General features: G+C 36.1%; 1 protein-coding gene across 1 annotated transcript in view; it reads left to right on the top strand.

Annotated features, from left to right (window-relative positions):
• The first annotated feature begins 237 nt into the window (after positions 1–237).
• LEPR (leptin receptor) overlaps positions 238–20,402 on the top strand; it is a 66,590-nt gene continuing 46,425 nt past the window's right edge. The window contains exons 1-3 of the mRNA XM_037816490.1: positions 238–277; positions 4,166–4,495; positions 7,265–7,382. Coding sequence (XP_037672418.1) covers positions 238–277; positions 4,166–4,495; positions 7,265–7,382 — 488 coding nt within the window. The remainder of the gene's footprint in view (positions 278–4,165; positions 4,496–7,264; positions 7,383–20,402) is intronic.

Genomic DNA, 20,402 nt, shown 5'->3' with positions numbered 1-20,402 from the left:
ATTATGTAAGATAACATGTGTACAGGAATCAATCTAAAACTGAGTTCTACTGTAATGTGAGACACCTCTCTGATGCTGATTTCAGAGTATTACAGAGGATTAAAATACAAAGAATAATTATTTATAATCCTTTTCCTTTTACGTTTTCCACAGTCTTGTGTATATATGAGAATGTTTTTTGTTGTTTATGTTTTTGCTTTAGATTTGCTATTTTTCAGGTCTACTTCCCAAAGAAAGATGATTTATCAAAAATTCTTTGTGGCTTTGTTACATTGGGGTAAGTGATTTGCTGTTTTAATGCCCATATCTAAGTGTGGAATTTTGCCCATAGAGATGCAGTTCCCTTTATTGTCTAACAGAATTCCCCCTCCATCCAGTTAAGAATTCTTCTCACACATACTCATGATTAAAAGTGCAAACCAAACAAAAGCATAAGTGTGAAAATCAAAACCCTTCCCCACTTCCTGGAAACAGCCTGATGGTGTATCCTTCTGGGAGTCTGTGACACACGCACACACACACATTCATGCATGTAGTTGCGTTTGTCAATATGTATTGCTCTGCATCTTTCTTTTTCCACTTAGCAGTTTTTCAGTTTATGACAGCAGTTTTTGTTATCAATATTTACTGATGTACTTATTTTTATGGTTGCATGGTAGTATACTCTATGAATATACCTTAAATTATTAATTTATTTAACTAATTATCCATCAATGGACATTTGTTTTTCTGTAACAAACTGCTGCACTGAAAAATCTATTTACATACATCTTTGTATAGTTGGGCGGCTATTTTTGTAGCTTAATTAATCCTAAAGAGAAATCTTAAAGATGCATTCTTTTGTTTTCCCCTGTCAAATAAGGAAAATATGGCATCTCATTTTAATTTAATTTATTTATTAGTTGAATACCCCTTGTTAACCATTTATATTTCTTATGTGATTTTCTAGTTTATGTCCTTTGAACATTTCATTGTTTGATATTACTGGTCTTTTTGATTTTTAGAAATGTCTCAAATGTAGTGGATCATTTCTCTAAACAGTTGTTGCAGCCCATGAGGGCCATGCCAGTCCAAAGGCCAAAGAAGACAACGAGCATTTTCTGATACATGAACTTTTATTCAGGGCTTACTTACAGGGTGAGAAATTGTGGAGAGATCATGACGGCTCTCTCAGGCCAGGCAGGCATCGTGTTCGCAGGGAAGACGACCCAGTGATGCAAAAAGGGCAGAAAGCCTTTTATAAGGGTATAAGACAAAGGCCTTCCTAAGAGTGGGGGGAGCATAGATGCAGGAACAGGTTACTTTGAACTGGGGGGTGGTGCAGGAAGGACTAGAATAACACTTGAACAATTACATTTTGCTCTTTTTGTGAGACTAAGAGCCTCTCACTTTCTGCCAGCTTGCTTAAAGTTACATTTTAAGGTCAATTTACTCTTTTTTTCTTTACTGGCTTAGAAAGACAATAGGTTAAACATTAAGCTGCCTAGGTTATGCAGACTGCTGTGCACCAAAGATCTGCAGGCCTGTTTTGCTCAGGCCACGGGTTGCTACAACAGTTTACTATGTTTTGTATATATTTTTCCCAAAACCATCATTTGCATTTTAATTTTGTTTTCTTTTCCAGTATGAAAAATTTATGTACACATTCTAATAATTTGTACATCTTTAGAAACAAGATATGACATTTAAATATTTTAATTTTATTTAGCAAATACAACATTATTGAATTACAAATATGTATATATGTAAAAAACAGTTGATAGTCAAAATTTTTAATTCAGTGTATCAAGGAGCAGTTTACTTGTAATATTTAAAATAAATGACTATAACATAAAGTGAAGTGTTCATTCTCAAATGGAGAATGGTATTATAAGGGACTATTATCAAGGGATAGCATATCCCTTAGAAATTGCCACCTTGAATGCCACCTGAAGAACATGTTCAGAAATCAAAGTTATACCAGTCCTACCTCCTACCTACTGCAGGAATGTCTCATGAGAAAGCCTACAGGTGTCCTTATAGTGCCTTGTGTTCTTAACTGCTGTGAACCATAGCAGTCTTCTATTTGAAATTAGTCACACGTTGCCAGTGACTTTTCAGCACATTGGCCCCTCATGTTTCTCACTGCTTTTTGGTGGTATTCTGATTTTTTTAAAATCCAAATCACAAAATATAGTTGGGTTCCAAATTTTTACAATTAAAATCAGGCTCTTTTTAACAAAACTCAGTGTATCTGACAGCCATTACTATGTGTCACCTAGTTCTGAGCATCTCCAAGGCTACTCAAATATAAAGGTACTCTTATGTACGTCCCTAAAATCTCTGCTTTTCATACCGTTCTTTTTCATTGTAGCCATCTATATATTTATATACAATACCGGTGTAGCTCCATGGTTACAGACTTCCAAAAAATTATGCCACAGGGGACTAGAAAAGAGAACAGTATATTCATTCTCTTTTATATTTGAATCTAATTTTTATTAAACTCCACCTATTGTTTCACATCTGCTTCCTGAAAGGTTTGTAGTTTTGTCAATTTTTGTGAATCAGAAGAGATACTGGGATATTGTTACCATGATAATAATATATGCCTTCAGATGAACATGCTAGACCTCTTGCTATTTAGGATTCATTTGGAGGGAAAGATCATTTGCAAAGGAAGCATGTAAACAAAATAGACTAATCTTTTAATTAAACTGATTCAACAGTTGCTATGTCTATGAAGTTCATTATTGTATTTTGAATTTCAAATACTTTTTTCAGAATTTTGGGCTAATTTCAGTTCAGCCAACTGAATCATCCAAGTGCAGCTAGAAAATATAATGCTGTAAATTAGTACCATTATATATTCATGTTTTTGCAAACCAAAAAATAAACTATTGCTTTCATTGAACAGTCTGAGTTCAGAAACATATGTTAGAAAGATTGAAGCCCAAAGGAACATAATTGCAATGTGAATCCACTTTTGGTGTTATGATATCTAATTTTAATCAGTATGGACACAATATTAGTCATGTTAATCATCTTGCTTTAACTTTTGCATCTCGTCCATATTTATATTAACATTAATTAATATTCATAGAAAGGTTTGGAAACATCAAACTCAATAGTCATTGCCAATGTATTGCTTGAATATTTTTACAAGAATGTATTTCTTTGATAATTTAAAAATTATATTTGTGAATTGATTTTTAAAATTTATATTTTCTTACATTTACTACAATCCTCCAAAATTCTCCCTTTGCATTCATGTTTATAAGAGGCAACACTAGAATAATTAAACAGTGCATAGGATTTTTATGGTAAATTATATTATAAAAAGCCAATTCAGTATTTTATAAGATGGCTTCCAAATGTTTTTAACTTGATTTTTCAGTTATTGAATCATTCAGGTCACTTTCAAAACTAAAAGAATTATGGAAAAGCATTTATTTATTTTTTTCCCAACAACTACACATTTAACAAAAAACATCTTTTGAGAATTTTTTTTTTTTGTACAGGAGCATATAGTTGTTTTTAATTTTTATATGTTTAAAAAGTGATAATTGCTTTTAATAAGCAATAGACGTTTCTTGTAAGTAGTCTATCGATACACGTCATCTTTTGGAGAGTGCACAAAGAGCACACCTTATATCCGGAGGGCCACGGGCAGATTCAGCTGCTCATCAGCTGTACTGATGTCAAAGACAAATCCTTTCTAAAAGCACTCAGTGAAAGTAATATTAAAATTTTGATCCTACTCTCTTTAAGAAATATTAAAACAGCACTTGGATATTTGTTTATATTGTTCATTCAGATTTTTCCCGTTTATTTTGGAAGTTAGAATAATTTTATGGAAAAGGAAAAAAATGCTTAACTACATTTTATGTTCATTTTATGTTCATTTAATGTAAATGTAAGATGCTAGATTGATGGGGAAAAATGAAGTCTGAATTTCCAAGAAGGGATGCCAGAGAGTGAAGTTATTTCTATTTAAAAAATGTCTCCTGTCAAGTATAACATCTTGTACAATGGAAATACAGAGCTATGCATAAGGAACTGATTGAGCATTTAGAAAGTTAAATACTTACTATTGATTACTGTATGGTTTAATCTCAAGTATTTCCTATTTATATCTTAGTCAAAATGATTGTTTTTCTATGTGTCTTTTTAAATGTCCTAACAGAATTTATTTATATGACAACTGCATTTACCGTGACATATCCAGTTACTCCTTGGAAATTTAAGTTGTCTTGCATACCACCAAATACAACTTATGGCTTTCTTTTTCCTGCTGGAATCTCAGAGAACAGTTCAAGTTTGAATGGATGTTATGAGGCACTTGTTGAAGCTAAATATAATTCATGTAGTACCTACTTTTCTAACTTATCATTGAAAACAACTTGCCACTGTTGTTTTTGGAATGAGCAAGATAAAAACTGCTGTATACGTGCAGACAACGCTGAAGGGAAAACATTTGTTTCAACAGTAAATTCTTCAGTTATTCAACAAATAGGTAAGTATTTGATATTCAGAGCATTCGATACTTTTTAAAACTTTTTATTTTGAAATACTTTTAAACTTTCAGGACAGTTCAAAAATAGTGTAAATCCCGTACAGAGAACTCCAAAATACACCTTGTCCCCCAGATACTCAGATCTGCCAGTTTCAACCTTTTGTCACATTTACTCTTTATCTGTGTATTGATATATCTCTGTATCTATCTGATTGTCAATTTTCTGAGCTTATTTGAGCAGATTGCACATGCTCCCTGAACACTTAATACTGCCATGTAAATTTCCTAAGAAAAAGGTTATTCATTATGTAACCACCTTAAGTGCAGTTATCAAGTTCAAGAAATTTAACACTGATATAAAGCTTATAGTTTATATTCCAATTTGTTCATATGTCTCAATAATTTCCTTTGTGTCTTTTCTCCTCCATTATTAAATCCCATCCAGGATCAAGAATTGCATTTAATTGTTATTGTCTCTTTAGTTGCTCTTTATTTTTTTTAATTGTGGGAACATACACACCACATAAACTTTCCCATCTCTACCGCTCCTAAGCACACCATTAAGAGGGGTTGATAACATTCACAATGTTGTAGTACCTTTTTTACCACCTTCCATTACTAAAAATTTCCCATCTCCCCAACAGAAATCCTATACCATTAAATATTAACTCCCCATTCTCTTTCTCCTACCCCTGGCAACCTGTACTCTACTTTCTGACTCTATTAGTTTGCATATTCTCTTATTCTGTTTTGTAGTTACCATGGGGCTTAAATCCCTAACAATCTCATTTGCTTTGATATCAACTTAACATCATGTTTCTGTACCTCTCTGCACCCCCACCTTTATGTGGTTCTTGCCACAAATTACATGTTTTTGCATTATGAGTCCAACCCCACTAATTTATCATTACATCTTATGCATATGCCTTTTAGATCCTGTAGGAAGTAAAAAGCAGAGTTAGAAGAAAAAATACAATAGTAATGGGATTTATGTTTACCAGTGTTATACTCTTACCAAAGATCTTTATTTCTTCATGTGGCTTTGATCTATTGTCTATTGTCCTTTCCTTTCATCCTGCAGAACTCTCTTTAGTATTTCTTGTAGGGCCAGTCTAAGGGGATGAACTCTCTTAGCTTTTGTTTATATTGGAATGTCTTAATCTCTCCCTCAGTTTTACTGGATGTAGAATTCTTGGTTGGCATTTGTTTTTTTTTTTTTTTTTTTTTTTTTTGCTTTTAGCACTTTAAATATGTCATTCTGCTACCTTCTTGCTTCTATGGCTCCCAATTAAATCTGCACTTAATCTTATTGCAGCTGCCTTGTATGTGACACATTACTCTTGTGGCTTTCAGAATTCTCTTAGACATTTGATAGTTAGATTAAAATATGCTGTGGCATGGATCTATTTGGGTTTATCTTGTTTGCAGTTCTTGGAGCTTATTGAATGTATATTTGTGTCTTTTGTAAAATTTGGGAAGTTTTCAGCCATTTTTGTTCAAATATTCTCTCTGCCCCTTTCTCTCTTTCTTCTCCTTCTAGGACTCCCACAGTGTATATATTGATATGCTTGATGAGTTCCCACAAGTTCCTCAGGTTCTGTTCACATTTCCCCATTCTTTTGTCTTTACGCTTCTTAGATTAAACGATTTCAGTTGTATTATCTTCAAGTTACTGATGCTTTCTTTTGCCAGCTCCAATCTGCTGTTGAACCATCTAGGGAACTTTTTTATGTCTATTACTATGGCCTTCATTTCTGTTTGGTTCCTTTTTATAGTTTCCATCTCTCTATTGATTTCTCTTGGTGTTTATCTGTCAATTTTCTGATTTCCTCTAGTTCTTTGTCCATGTTTTCCTTTAGCTCTTTGAGCATATTTAGAACCATTTAATACAAATCTTTTTGTGGTATATTGCATATCCTTATTGATGGTTTTGAGTGCTTTAATCTTCTACTTTGTCTGGAACATTGCTTCCTATTTCTTTGTATATTTTGTAACCCTTTGTTGAAACCTGGGTATTTTGATACTTCAATGTGTTATTGCTGGGATTTAGACGCTGAGGTGTCTGTACTTAATGTTGTGTCCACATGGTATTATGGCAGAACTTTCCTTGAACCCCAGGCGCTTAAAAAAATAGAAGAAGAAAGGAAACACCTTTCTCACTCTTTGCAGACTGAAAATCCTTCAGGTTTGGGGAACTGTGTATTCTTAGTGTTGTCTTAAATTAGTCATGATTTTCAGTTGCTGCTGTTCTTACTTTTTAAGTTATAGATCACCAATAGTTTATCATTATCATTGTCAGTTCAGTTTTTAAGTGTGTATTGAAATATACTTTCATCAGTTGTATTTGGTATCTATAGTATTACAATAACAAGAATTTAAGACATGCATTACAGTTTAAATATGAATCACTGTGTCTTTATTGCTAAAACAGATGTATAAATACCCTTCTAAATTTGCTTATTCCTTTGAAAGTGAGAGTGAAGTGGGCTAGGTGAGCTTTGAAGTTTTTTTGTTCCTCCTTAAATGGGTCAAGATTTAAAAAAAAAGGTTGAGAACCAGTAATAGGATTCAGTTCTCTTGCTTTACAAAAAAGGAAACTGAAGGCCAATGGGACTCAATGACTGTGACAAACTCATACCACTAGTTAGAGCCTGTTTTTTCTCCCAAAAAGGGCAATGGAAGTTGGAGCAGAACACTGGTAAATATAATTTAGCTCTTTTCTGTCACTGAGTTGTTTTCGAGCTTAAATGTAGTTTATTTTTAATTCAGGTGCAAACTGGAACATACAGTGCTGGGTGAAAGGGGACCTGAAGTTATTCATTTGTCACATGGAATCATTCAAGAATCCCAAGAATTATGACTTTAAGGTCAATCTTTTATATATTCTGTAAGTACCAAATAAATTTATTTGGGTATTCCACTATACAAGTGTGCTTTTTGAAATGCAAGAGTTTCCATATATAGAAGTGGATTATGAAACCTTTCACATCTCTATGTTTCCATTTATTTCTATGTAACTTCTCTAGGGAGAAGTCTGTGGGTTTTTTTAATATCAACATTCTTCTCCATTAGGGTTTCTTCTTTTGTTCTGCTGTTGATTGAGGAAGTAAGGCATGGATATGCATGTACCTTTATTCTGAAAGAATTTGGAACTTATTTCAGGGATCCTAGATATTTGAGTGGAAAAGGAAAAATAAACAAACTTTTTTATATTTCTTCTTCAGTAGAGTTTTTCCTAAGATGTGATCTTTCAATTGCCTTAAAAGTATATGTGCCTAACATTTATTTGAGCTAGACAGAGAACCAGGTTGGTGGTTTCAGTCATACAATTATAATTCTAGCAGTCAATACATCATCCATGTTTTTAATAACTCCAGTGATAATAGACAAAATTTCTATGTGAAGTTTTTACTTTTTAGAATTCTTCTTCATTCTTTTTCTATTTGATGCTATGGAAAAAATCTTTCAGTTCTGCAGTTACTGAAATTCTACCGGGTGAGGGACAATAGAGAAACTGCCCATATAAAGATGAATATTTATGATCTCGGCCACTTAGTTGCTCACAGGTTAGTGATTGGGACAGATGGATACAGAGTTTCATTTTTTTTGTGATTTCTGATACATATCTGATAATCACCAGGTACAATAGAAGCACATGGTGTGTGGGAGCTTAGATAGGGACAGCAAACCCAGATTGTGAGAGAAGAGGGGAGCAAAGAAGGAGACAGTTGAGTTGAAAAATGTGAGGGCACTGTAGTGTCAAGAAGTGGATTAGCATAATTTGGGAACTTGTTAGAAAGTTGAATTCTCCAGTGCAACCCTAGGACTCATCCATTCGTGTTTTACAATGCCCTTTAGGTGATTTTGGTGGAACTGCAGTTTGAGAATCTCAGGTGTAGAAGTTCATTTGACAGAATTTAGAGTCATACTACCTGGGTTCAAATCCTGGCTTTGCCATTTACTAGATGTACACAAATAGTACTTAATATAACTACCCTTTGATTTAGCCATTCTAACTCTAGGAATTAATTCATGCATAATTTTCTCACAAATGCTTCAGAATTACTTGTTGAGTTAGTGATTATGTATCACCAAAATGCTGTCTAAATGTTGTGCTATTTCACCCTCTAGAAATGTATTAATGAGTCAAGAATTACTAATGAAAAAATAAAATTGTCTAAGGGTGGGGAAAGCGAATGGTCAATTGTGTCAGATGTAGCAGAAAGGTATGCTAAGGTCTGAAAAATATCCAGTGATTTTCCAATGTGCAAGTAATGGGGACTTTAGCCAGAGATGTTTCAGGGGAATAGAATGGGAGGTAGCCAGAACAAAGGGAAATTAGGATTATTAGAATCATTAGACTTTAGACACTTGGAGGAAGGACCCTTAAAAGCTGACCTCTGAGGAAAGTTGCTGCTCGGTTGGTACTGGTTCCTCAGGCACTTGATCAAGGGACCTTGCAGAGCTGAAACTCAGATCTCTGAGCAGGGGATGCCAGCTGGCTACTGTTGAGGGGTCTCTGAGGAGGCATACTGTGGCTGGTTTCGAGAAGGTAGTTAAAAAAACTTTGGTTAATGGTATTAACTGCTGTTGGTGGTTTCTCCATCTACCTTCCAGTCTCCCTCTAGTGCTCCCTAATGGTAGAATTTTACAAGGAGTCTAGGTGGTAGAAAAGAAAAGTGGTTTGCAGAGATGCAGCCCCAGAATTACATAACAGAGAATAAAAGGGTGAGTTTGAAGCCAAGAGACAGAAGCTTAATAACCAGCATAATTCACCCCTTTTGCTATTTAACATCCATGCACACCTTTCCTCGTATCTTTTAACTTTTCTATACCAGCAGAATACAATTTCATTCTTTCATCTAATAAGATGAAACTATACTTTGAACAAAGGAAGATAACACTCATATCTTTTTCCCCAAATGAGGAGATTCCAATTGTCATTGTATCCATTTCTGATTAACATTTACAGTATCAATCTCTGAACAATATCAACTACTAACATTCAGTCACAGTGTCATTCATTACAGAATGAATATTGAATATTCTGTATGCTAAATTGTAAAGTTAACACCACCAAGAATCCTTATATAAAATAATAAGGGGAAGGAGAATATTGAGAAGAAATTAGTCAATATATGCAAACATATCACACACACACACATAAATACACTATTAGGAAGAAATTTTGCATAGCTTTTTCTGTACTGTTTACCAGGCTCTACATTTAATATTTATAACTTATCTTAGACTACTGAACTAATTTCTAACTAGGGTGCCACTGCTGTCAAGTCTAAACATTGGGTGTCCCTGTTGCATCATTTCCACTTCTATCGCTAGTCACAGGATGCCACAATGCGAATGGATCTAGAAGCTCCTGCTTCTTTGCACAGTTCTCACTAGAATCAGTGTCCTGGATGGAAGTATCTGACTGAGAAGATCTTTGCTGCCAGGATTTCAGCCATACACGGTGGTAGATTACTCAGCCAGATGCTGGACTACCAGGAAACCTTGACACATGTCCACAACAGAAATGACCGTGTTATAAATCACTCGATATCCAAGAAGCCTAGTTGAGATTGGAAAGGGGTGGAGGGAGTAATGGATGGCAAAGGTGGGTATTTAAAGGGTGATAAAGGATGGGGTTATTTCTTGGGCTATAGTGACCCCGCAGGGAGAGAGAAGTTGAAGATATAGTAGAAGGGAACTCACTGAAGATATGTGATAGAGAGGGAACAATTGAATAGCCAAATCCCAGAAAAAAGATCACAGGTGGGCGATTGGTCTTAAAGTGAGGGAGACTTGCCCCACCTTATGGATATTGAGAGAAAAGGGGGATGCATTTTGGTGGATGAAGATATATTTGAGTTCAGGGTAGGAAATTTCATGCTTCATTGAGCCAAATAGGTTTTATCTAAGATAAAAGTACTGTATTATTTTTTCAATGTATTCCTTTGCGAACTAGCACATTCCTTCAGTGTCCTAAATGCTTTTGATGGTGATCGAAAAGTCTCACAGGAATTCCTGTTTCAGAGAATTTCAAATCCTGTCAGCAGGCAAGGGCAATGTGCTCAGTTTTAAAGCTCTGTGACCAAGTGTAAGGTTTAAAATGTTTTTATGCATAGACTGTAGTTACGTATTGAGGTTTGCATTTTCTGAAAAAGATATTATATATAAACATCATAGTATTATAATTATGGATAGTAACTTCATACCAGATGAGATTTTTAACTCCAGTTTAGTCAGCTGAAAATTATTTGGTTTAGTCATCTAAATGATGGGACCTATAAAAATGAGAAAATTATGATAAATTAAGCAGATTTTTCTACTTTCTTATATGAGAACTTAGCAAATTATTTTGACCTGGTTTTATTTTGAACCCAGGTTTATAAAATTATTAGTACAATAAACCTGTCATGCATGCAAATTGTGAAACATTCCATTTTTTGTTACATTGATCATTCTTTCCTCTGTACTATTTAGTTAATATGTCCATTTTACTAATTATCACATACTATTTCTGCCTTGAATTCTGTTTTTTGCATGTATTTTCAGGCAACATATTTCCAAATAATTTAAATAAGACTCTTCAAATGAGTAGGAAGAGGTGGCTAATATAACAAATGAGATCTCTCTGGAGGAGAAAATCCATAATGGTGGTTACTATAGAAATGTTTTTTCTGGATCATAGAAATCATTGGAGAAATCTTTCAAATGCTTACTTACATGTATAAAGAAGTATATTTTTCAAGCACTAAAATCTAATGTTTATAAGAAATGTAAAGTCCTATAAGTATATTGATTTCAGCATCCATGTGTATGATCTTCCATTGTTTGAATGCTTTACTTGCAATACCGTTTTGTTTATCACCCTACCTAGCTCACCCATTCCCATGGACATACTCCAGACTTTCTCATTACCAATAAGTGTGCTCCTTCTCTAATTTCAGTTTCAAAGATCCCACTCTTTGATCTTCCTGTCCTCTTTCTCCCCATGTTAAGCTTATTCCCTCTCTTACCCCAACTTCACAAACAATTTTTTATGGCTCTTGGCTCAACCCTTTGGGCTTTTAGTTCCATCCTCTAAGTCATCTTCCTTTTTCCTAAAAGGTAGCACATGCCTGCAGCTGAGTAGTTTTCTCAGCCTGTTTCCTGCCAGTACAATTTTAGGGGGAAGGACATCCAACGGCTTATTTTCATGTATTGTCTCTTTCATTCAGCCCAATCTACCAGTGTTCCTGCTGATAAATAATAATTCTCTCACAAAACCTGTGACCCTCAATGGGGTTCACTCTATTAGACAAAAGCCCACATGTCTCTACCTTTTCTTTCATAAATGCTTAGAAGCCATTTCTTAATTTTAGCATCATTTGTTATCTGGAGAGGCTAGACATTCCTTTCCTCACTGTATCTCTTTCCTCAATGTATCTCTCGCCTCTTGCAGCAAGAAGAAACCCGAAGCACCTTCAGCATTTACTTGGAAATCTCCTTAAGTATATTTCCCAGTTCAGTGGGCACATTCTTTGCTTTCCACATAACTGCAGATGCTAGTGCTGCCAAGTTTTTGCCACTACACAACAAAGATCCCCTTTCCTCCAGTTTCCACTAATAGGTCTTCACTTCCTTTTGTGCCCTCACTGGCAGTAGCCTCAAATTCCAGATTTCTCCTACCAATTTGTCCAAGGCAATGTAGGCTTTCTCTACCATTCTTCTCCAAATCCTTCCATCCTCAGTTCACCACCTGGTTCCAAAGTACTTCTACATATTTTAGGGCTTTTTCATGGAAGCACCCCTCTTCCAGGTATCAATATCTTCATTAATTGTCTATTGCTATAAAATGGATAACCCTCAAACTTAGTAGCCTAAAACCACACTCATTTGTTATTGCACATTTTCTGTGGGTCAGGAATCCAGGTGCACTTGGCTGGGGCATCTGGCCCAGGGTTTCTCACAAAGTTGCAATGAAGGTGTCAGGCAGGACTACAGGCATTTTAAGGCTCACTTCCAGGATGATCTGCTTCCGAGCTCAGTCCCTGTGCTTCCCGTTTCCTCATGGATCACTGAACCAAGAGTTTCAGTACCTTGCTGGCTTTGACTAGGGTCTTCCCTCAGGTCCTTGCCATGTGGATTTCTCCAGAGGGGAGCTTACAACACCACAGCTAGCTTCCTTTAGCACAAGCCAGTGAGAGAGAGAGTGAGCAAGTTGAAAGTCAGTTTTTGTAATCTGATCTCAAAAATGCCAGCCCATCAATTTTGCTCTGTTCTGTTCATTATATATGAATCACCAGGTCCAGCCCATACTCAAAGGCAGTGATTACACAAGGAGGTGGGGATCACTGGGAGCCATCTTAGATGCTAACTGCCACAATTGTCAAATGCTCATTTCCTTGTTTACTTGGCTTAGGTTCAGTGATGAACTATTAAAAATACTTTTTGTATATATTTTCTCATGTAATTGCCTGGCAAAAGCTCAATCTTGGTTAAGTCTGCTTTTCTACCTATTCTGTACCTGTGAGCACATGCCTGGAAAAAATATACAGCCACACTCATTGGTCTCACTTTGAATTCTTGACTCTGAACCTCAAGTGGCCATTGCTGTTGATTGGGAATCTACATCTCCCTGCGTCTGTTTTGTAACTCCTCTCTCTTCAATCCTATAGCACCTGTTTCTCCTTTGTATTCTTTGTGGATGCTCTTGTGTCTTATTTCGCCAAGAAAATAGGAGCAGGTAGAGGTTCTTTTATGGTTGCTTTTCTCATCAAAATCTACCAGTCTGCTCATGTTGGTGCCCATGTAATTTCCTTCTCTTCTTTTATTGTGAACTCCCTGTGTTCCAGTATAAGGTGAACATTTTATCATGTGTTCCGAGTCCTGTCTCCTGTTGCCTACTCAAAGAATATGTTTTTGAAATTATCCCATCTTTCCTTCATGATCAAGTTTTCTCTCTTAGTTGATAGAAGGATTCTCTTATTTTTTTCTGCCACATTAATCGTTTCTCCTCTATACTGTTTGGTTAAAAAGTTGCAAAAATAGTACAGATCATTCCCAATATCCTACATCTAGATTCCCCAAATGTTTATATTTTACTACACTTACTTTAACATTCTTCTTCTTTCTATTTTTATATATGTATTAGATTTCTATTGCCACTTTTAAAAAAATCACCACAAAATTAATGGCTTAAAACAACACAAATTTATTATCTTTCAGTTCCATAGGTCAGAAGTATGATATGGGTCTCAGTGGTCTAAAGTCAGGTTTTCAGCAGGTCTGTATTCTTTTCTGGAGGCTCTAAGAGAGAATCTGTTTATTCCCTAATGTTCTTTCTCTGGTGCAGGATCCAATCCAAGGTCACTCTATGGTCTACTTCAATCTGAAACAGTTCTTCGTTCTTTTTTGTTTTTTTATGATCTTGAAACTTTTAAAAAGTAAAATTTCCTTCAATATGATGTTGATGTTTCCTCACGATTAGATTCATGTTATACAATTTTGGCAGGAAACCAAAGACGTGATGTTTTGTCCTTTTCGGTGCATCATATCATGAAGCACATGATGTACATTTGTCCTATACTGGCATGTTAACTTTGATGGCTTTCCTATAGCTTAAAATGACATAGTACCTTATCTCTTTCTTTTGCCTACTAATTTTAGCATCCATCGATAATTCTTGCTTGGAACAGTTGCTACTGTGATGATTCTTGAATGGCTATTTTTCTTCTAGTTTTTAGTTGGAATCCTACTGTAAGAAAGAACTTTCCATTGTTCTTCCCCTCTCTCCTTTCCTTCCTTCCTTCCTTCTTTCTTTCCTTCTTTCCTTCCTTCCTTCCCATTTCCATTTCCATTTCCATTTTTCTTTCTATCAGTATGGACTTATGGATTCTTATTTTATACTATAGGGTATAATCATTTTCTATCATTATTTATTTTATTGCTCAAATTGTCCCACATATGGCCATTCAAGCTGGTTCCAGGGTCCTTTTGAAATGTTTGTTTGTTTATTTATTTATTTATTTATTATTAACACTTCCTTAATTTCTAGCACTACAATATATTCCAGATCCTGCTTTAATGCTAGAATCAGACATTTCTTCAAAGAGTCCTTTCTTTTGAGAATGGTATTTAGAAACTAGTGTCTGGGGGCTAAGTGCTCATGGGTACCGGGCTGTCATTGTTTCTAGCCCTCTCAGCACACAAAGCTACTTATACATATTTATGCACACACACACAATGTACACACAAGTCTATGCTTCTATATCTGTCTGTGTGTACATGTATTAAAAATATATGTTCTTTGTAATATCTCTTGTTCTAGTCTATAACCCCAGGGCCCACTCTATCCCTCCTCCCCCTCCCACCCCCTTATTTATTTATTTATTTGTCAATCTATCTATCTATTTATTTATTTATAGCTCCCTTCTCCAGCAGTTAGAAACTGTCTTTCCTTTTCTACAATATATTATTTATGTGCTCAGTCCTAGCTATACATAAAGTAGTTCTAGAATTGCTAATCCATACTACTGTAAAAAACACACTACTTAGAATATAATATGTGTTTATGTTCATTTTGTCTTTAGTAAGGCTAATGGTTACCTAGTCAAAATACTGTGTTCCAAAATTAATTAAGATAGTTTCATTCTCCACCCCCTTCAGAATGGTTGTATTATTAATATGATATATATTTAGGTTCCTTTGTTTTTGTTTACTGTCCTTCTTTTCTTTCCCACCCCCTTCATCCTTGTTAATTTTCTATTTGCTTGGTAATGTCTCATATATGAAAAATAGTTTGAGTTCACAAAATGCTTCTTAAATTTGTCTCTTGATAAGATTCATCTAGGGTAGTGGTCCTCAGCCAGGCTTGATGCTAATGTTGCTGATTTGGGGACTACATCTTCAGAACTACTAATCTTTAAACAAAGATTCCTTAGCCTCAGACCTACTGAATTCCCCATGGATGGCCCAGGAATCTATTTTTAACATGTTCCAGGTGACTCTTATGATGAGGTCAGTTTGGGACATTCATCTGGTCTTTGATATTATTTGTGATTGGCAAGGCAGATTCTTTCTGGTAACAATTTTATAGATTAATATTTGATTAAATGATTTACAAAGCTAATACTAAGTTTTCTAATCCCTCTTCATTGCTTTGCCCACAGTGTTTTGCTGTCAGTTTACAGTTCACATTGTTACAGTCTGGAACTTGGATGCAACCCATTTGGTGTTATTCCTGTCACAATTTAGAATAGAGAAATTTTAGTATATTCATACAGAAATCTGGGAGCAAATAATTGATTGTACCAAAGGTTAAAGGAATCATGTACTTTCTGTAAACCGTGTGTGGCTACCAAAAATGAAATGTCATTACTAAACACTATGTATCTAATGGTCTGAGTAGAAGAATTTGTCAGTCATGTTTACATTGAAGCAAAATTTAAAATTGATTTGAAAAATGTTTTTGTACTACTTTCATTTCTAAGTAAAATTTATTCACATGTAGAAAGAGTAGATCATTAGTGGCACTGAGGGGTGTGTGTGTATGAGTGTGTGTGTGTGGCAAGTCATAAAATATTTTGTTGTACAAAATGTTTTTAAGAATTTTGAAAATTCTTAAGATTTGGTTATTTTAAGCCAAGCATATTTCCTTCTTATTTTAAAAATTTGATGATAATTTTAATCCTTATGCTTTAAAATTACCAAAATTTTAGAGTATTGTTTGATGTTCTTAAGGACTTAACTTTAATAAGGCCTTTGAAAGAAAAAGAAGCTCATGCTGAATTTGACATGTTGGTGAGTTCCAGGCTTCTCACAAACTTGGAAAAACTTTTGCTCTCATAAATTAGAAAAATTTAATGTTCTCCCTCAAAGAAAAAAGAATTGAAACAATTATATACTTCTCTAGTATTCTGATTTATATAAATATAAACATGCATAATATTATTATTATTCTTAGCTATGGTCACTAATGTCCTTATTAATCCCCTGTATCAAATAGCAGTGGCAACAATAGAATTTCTTTAGTATTAATAAGTCATTCTTGGTAGTGAAATGAGCTCTGAACACAGGGACACAGACTTAGTTTGAGTTCCAGTTCCATGTGCTCTCTGAGCCTCAGTTTCCTTCCTGGTAAAATAGATTATATTAGTTCCCTTATAAGATGGTTTGTATACTAGATTAGATAATGGACCTAAAGTTGTTTCTCAGAAATTGTAAAAATTCTATATAATGAAATTTGTTGACATATTAAATGTGATTTCTGTTTTTGTGTTTTTTGCACATTGAGTGCCCACCAGTAGGGAGTACACAATCTTTTGTCCTAGAGCAGGTGTTGGCAAATTTTTTCTTAAAGACCAGAGAGTAAATATTTTAAGTTGTGGGGGCCATACTGTCTCCATGCAACTATTGAACTTTGCTGGCGGATTGCAAAAGCAGCCATAACTATTAGTGAATAAATGGAGGTGACTGTGCTTATGGATACTGAAATTTGAATTTCATATAATTTTCATGGGTCATCAAATCTTCTTTTCTCTCTTATTAAAACCATTTTAAAATGTAAAATTCTTAGCTTACTGGCTGTATTTAAAAACAGAGGAGGCGGGGCAAGATGGCAGAATGGTGAGCTGTATGTTTTAGTTACTCCTCCAGGAAAGTAGGTAGAAAGCCAGGAACTGCGTGGACTGGACAACACAGAGCAATCTGACTTTGGGCATACTTCATACAACACTCATGAAAACGTGGAACTGCTGATATCAGCGAAATCTGTAAGTTTTTGCGGCCAGGGGACCGCGCCCCTCCCTGCCAGGCTCAGTCCCGTGGAAGGAGGGGCTGTCAGCTCCGGGAAGGAGAAGGGAGAACTGCAGTGGCAGCCCTTATCAGAAACTCATTCTGCTGATCCAAACTCCAACCATAGATAGACGGAGACCAGACACCAGAGAATCTGAGAGCAGCCAGCCCAGCAGAGAGGAGACAGGCATAGAAAAAAAACAACACGAAAAACTCCAAAATAAAAGCGGAGGATTTTTGGAGTTCTGGTGAACATAGAAACGGGAAGGGCAGAGCTCAGGCCTGAGCTCAGGCCCTGAGGCGCATATGCAAATCCCGAAGAAAAGCTGATCTCTCTGCCCTGTGGACCTTTCCTTAATGGCCCTGGTTGCTTTGTCTCTTAGCATTTCAATAACCCATTAGATCTCTGAGGAGGGCCCGTTTTTTGTTTTTTTTTTTTTCTTTTTTTTTTTTTTTTTAATCCTTTTTTCTTTTTCTACAACAATTACTCTAAGAAGCCAATACAGAAAGCTTCAAAGACTTACTATTTGGGCAGGTCAAGTCAAGAGCAGAACTAGGAGAGCTCTGAGACAAAACGCAATAAGCCAGTGGCTGAGAAAATTCACTAAACACCACAACTTCCCAAGAAAAGGGGGGTGTCCGCTCACAGCCATCATCCTGGTGGACAGGAAGCACTCCTGCCCATCGCCAGCCCCATAGCCCAGAACTGCCCCAGACAACCCAGTGTGATGGAAGTGCTTCAAATAACAGGCACACACCACAAAACTGGGCATGGACATTAGCCTTCCCAGCAACCTCAGCTGATTGTCCCAGAGTTGGGAAGGTAGAGCAGTGTGAATTAACAAAGCCCCATTCAGCCATCATTTCAGCAGACTGGGAGCCTCCCTACACAGCCCAGCAGCTCAGAACTGCCCTGAGGGGACGGCACTCACCTGTGACATAGCACAGTCATCCCTCAACAGAGGACCGGGGTGCACGGCCTGGAAGAGGGGCCCACTTGCAAGTCTCAGGAGCCATACGCCAATACCAAGGACTTGTGGGTCAGTGGCAGAGACAAACTGTGGCAGGACTGAACTGAAGGATTAGACTATTGCAGCAGCTTTAAAACTCTAGGATCACCAGGGAGATTTGATTGTTAGAGCCACCCCCCACCCCCTGACTGCCCAGAAACACGCCCCATATACAGGGCAGGCAACACCAACTACACACGCAAGCTTGGTACACCAATTGGACCCCACAAGACTCATTCCCCCACTCACCAAAAAGGCTAAGCAGGGGAGAACTGGCTTGTGGAGAACAGGTGGCTCGTGGATGCCACCTGCTGGTTAGTTAGAGAAAGTGTACTCCACGAAGCTGTAGATCTGATAAATTAGAGATAAGGACTTCAATTGGTCTACAAATCCTAACAGAACCCTATCAAGTTCAGCAAATGCCACAAGGCCAAAAACAACAGAAAATTATGAAGCATATGAAAAAACCAGACGATATGGATAACCCAAGCCCAAGCACCCAAATCAAAAGATCACAAGAGACACAGCACCTAGAGCAGCTACTCAAGGAACTAAAGATGAACAATGAGACCATAGTACAGGAGACAAAGGAAATCAAAAAGACCCTAGAAGAGCATAAAGAAGACATTGCAAGACTAAATAAAAAAATGGATGATCTTATGGAAATTAAAGAAACTGTTGACCAAATTAAAAAGATTCTGGACACTCATAGTACAAGACTAGAGGAAGTTGAACAACGAATCAGCGACCTCAAAGATGACAGAATGGAAAATGAAAGCATAAAAGAAAGAATGGGGAAAAAAATTGAAAAAATCGAAATGGACCTCAGGGATATGATAGATAATATGAAACGTCCAAATATAAGACTCATTGGTGTCCCAGAAGGGGAAGAAAAGGGTAAAGGTCTAGGAAGAGTATTCAAAGAAATTGTTGGGGAAAACTTCCCAAATCTTGTAAACAACATAAATACACAAATCATAAATGCTCAGCGAAACCCAAATAGAATAAATCCAAATAAACCCACTCCGAGACATATACTGATCACACTGTCAAACACAGAAGAGAAGGAGCAAGTTCTGAAAGCAGCAAGAGAAAAGCAATTCACCACATACAAAGGAAACATCATAAGACTAAGTAGTGACTACTCAGCAGCCACCATGGAGGCAAGAAGGCAGTGGCACGATATATTTAAAATTCTGAGTGAGAAAAATTTCCAGCCAAGAATACTTTATCCAGCAAAGCTCTCCTTCAAATTTGAGGGAGAGCTTAAATTTTTCACAGACAAACAAATGCTGAGAGAATTTGCTAACAAGAGACCTGCCCTACTGGAGATACTAAAGGGAGCCCTACAGACAGAGAAACAAAGACAGGACAGAGAGACTTGGAGAAAGGTTCAGTACTAAAGAGATTCGGTATGGGTACAATAAAGGATATTAATAGACAGAGGGGAAAAATATGACAAACATAAACCAAAGGATAAGATGGCTGATTCAAGAAATGCCTTCACGGTTATAACGTTGAATGTAAATGGATTAAACTCCCCAATTAAAAGATATAGATTCGCAGAATGGATCAAAAAAAATGAACCATCAATATGTTGCATACAAGAGACTCATCTTAGACATAGGGACACAAAGAAACTGAAAGTGAAAGGATGGAAACAAATATTTCATGCAAGCTACAGCCAAAAGAAAGCAGGTGTAGCAATATTAATCTCAGATAAAATAGACTTCAAATGCAGGGATGTTTTGAGAGACAAAGAAGGCCACTACATACTAATAAAAGGGGCAATTCAGCAAGAAGAAATAACAATCGTAAATGTCTATGCACCCAATCAAGGTGCCACAAAATACATGAGAGAAACACTGGCAAAACTAAAGGAAGCAATTGATGTTTCCACAATAATTGTGGGAGACTTCAACACATCACTCTCTCCTATAGATAGATCAACGAGACAGAAGACCAATAAGGAAATTGAAAACCTAAACAATCTGATAAATGAATTAGATTTAACAGACATATACAAGACATTACATCCCAAATCACCAGGATACACATACTTTTCTAGTGCTCACGGAACTTTCTCCAGAATAGATCATATGCTGGGACATAAAACAAGC

This window comes from Choloepus didactylus, chromosome 2 (assembly GCF_015220235.1).
Source record: "Choloepus didactylus isolate mChoDid1 chromosome 2, mChoDid1.pri, whole genome shotgun sequence".
Lineage (NCBI taxonomy): Eukaryota > Metazoa > Chordata > Mammalia > Pilosa > Megalonychidae > Choloepus > Choloepus didactylus.
This window is presented reverse-complemented; position numbering and strand designations above follow the sequence as displayed.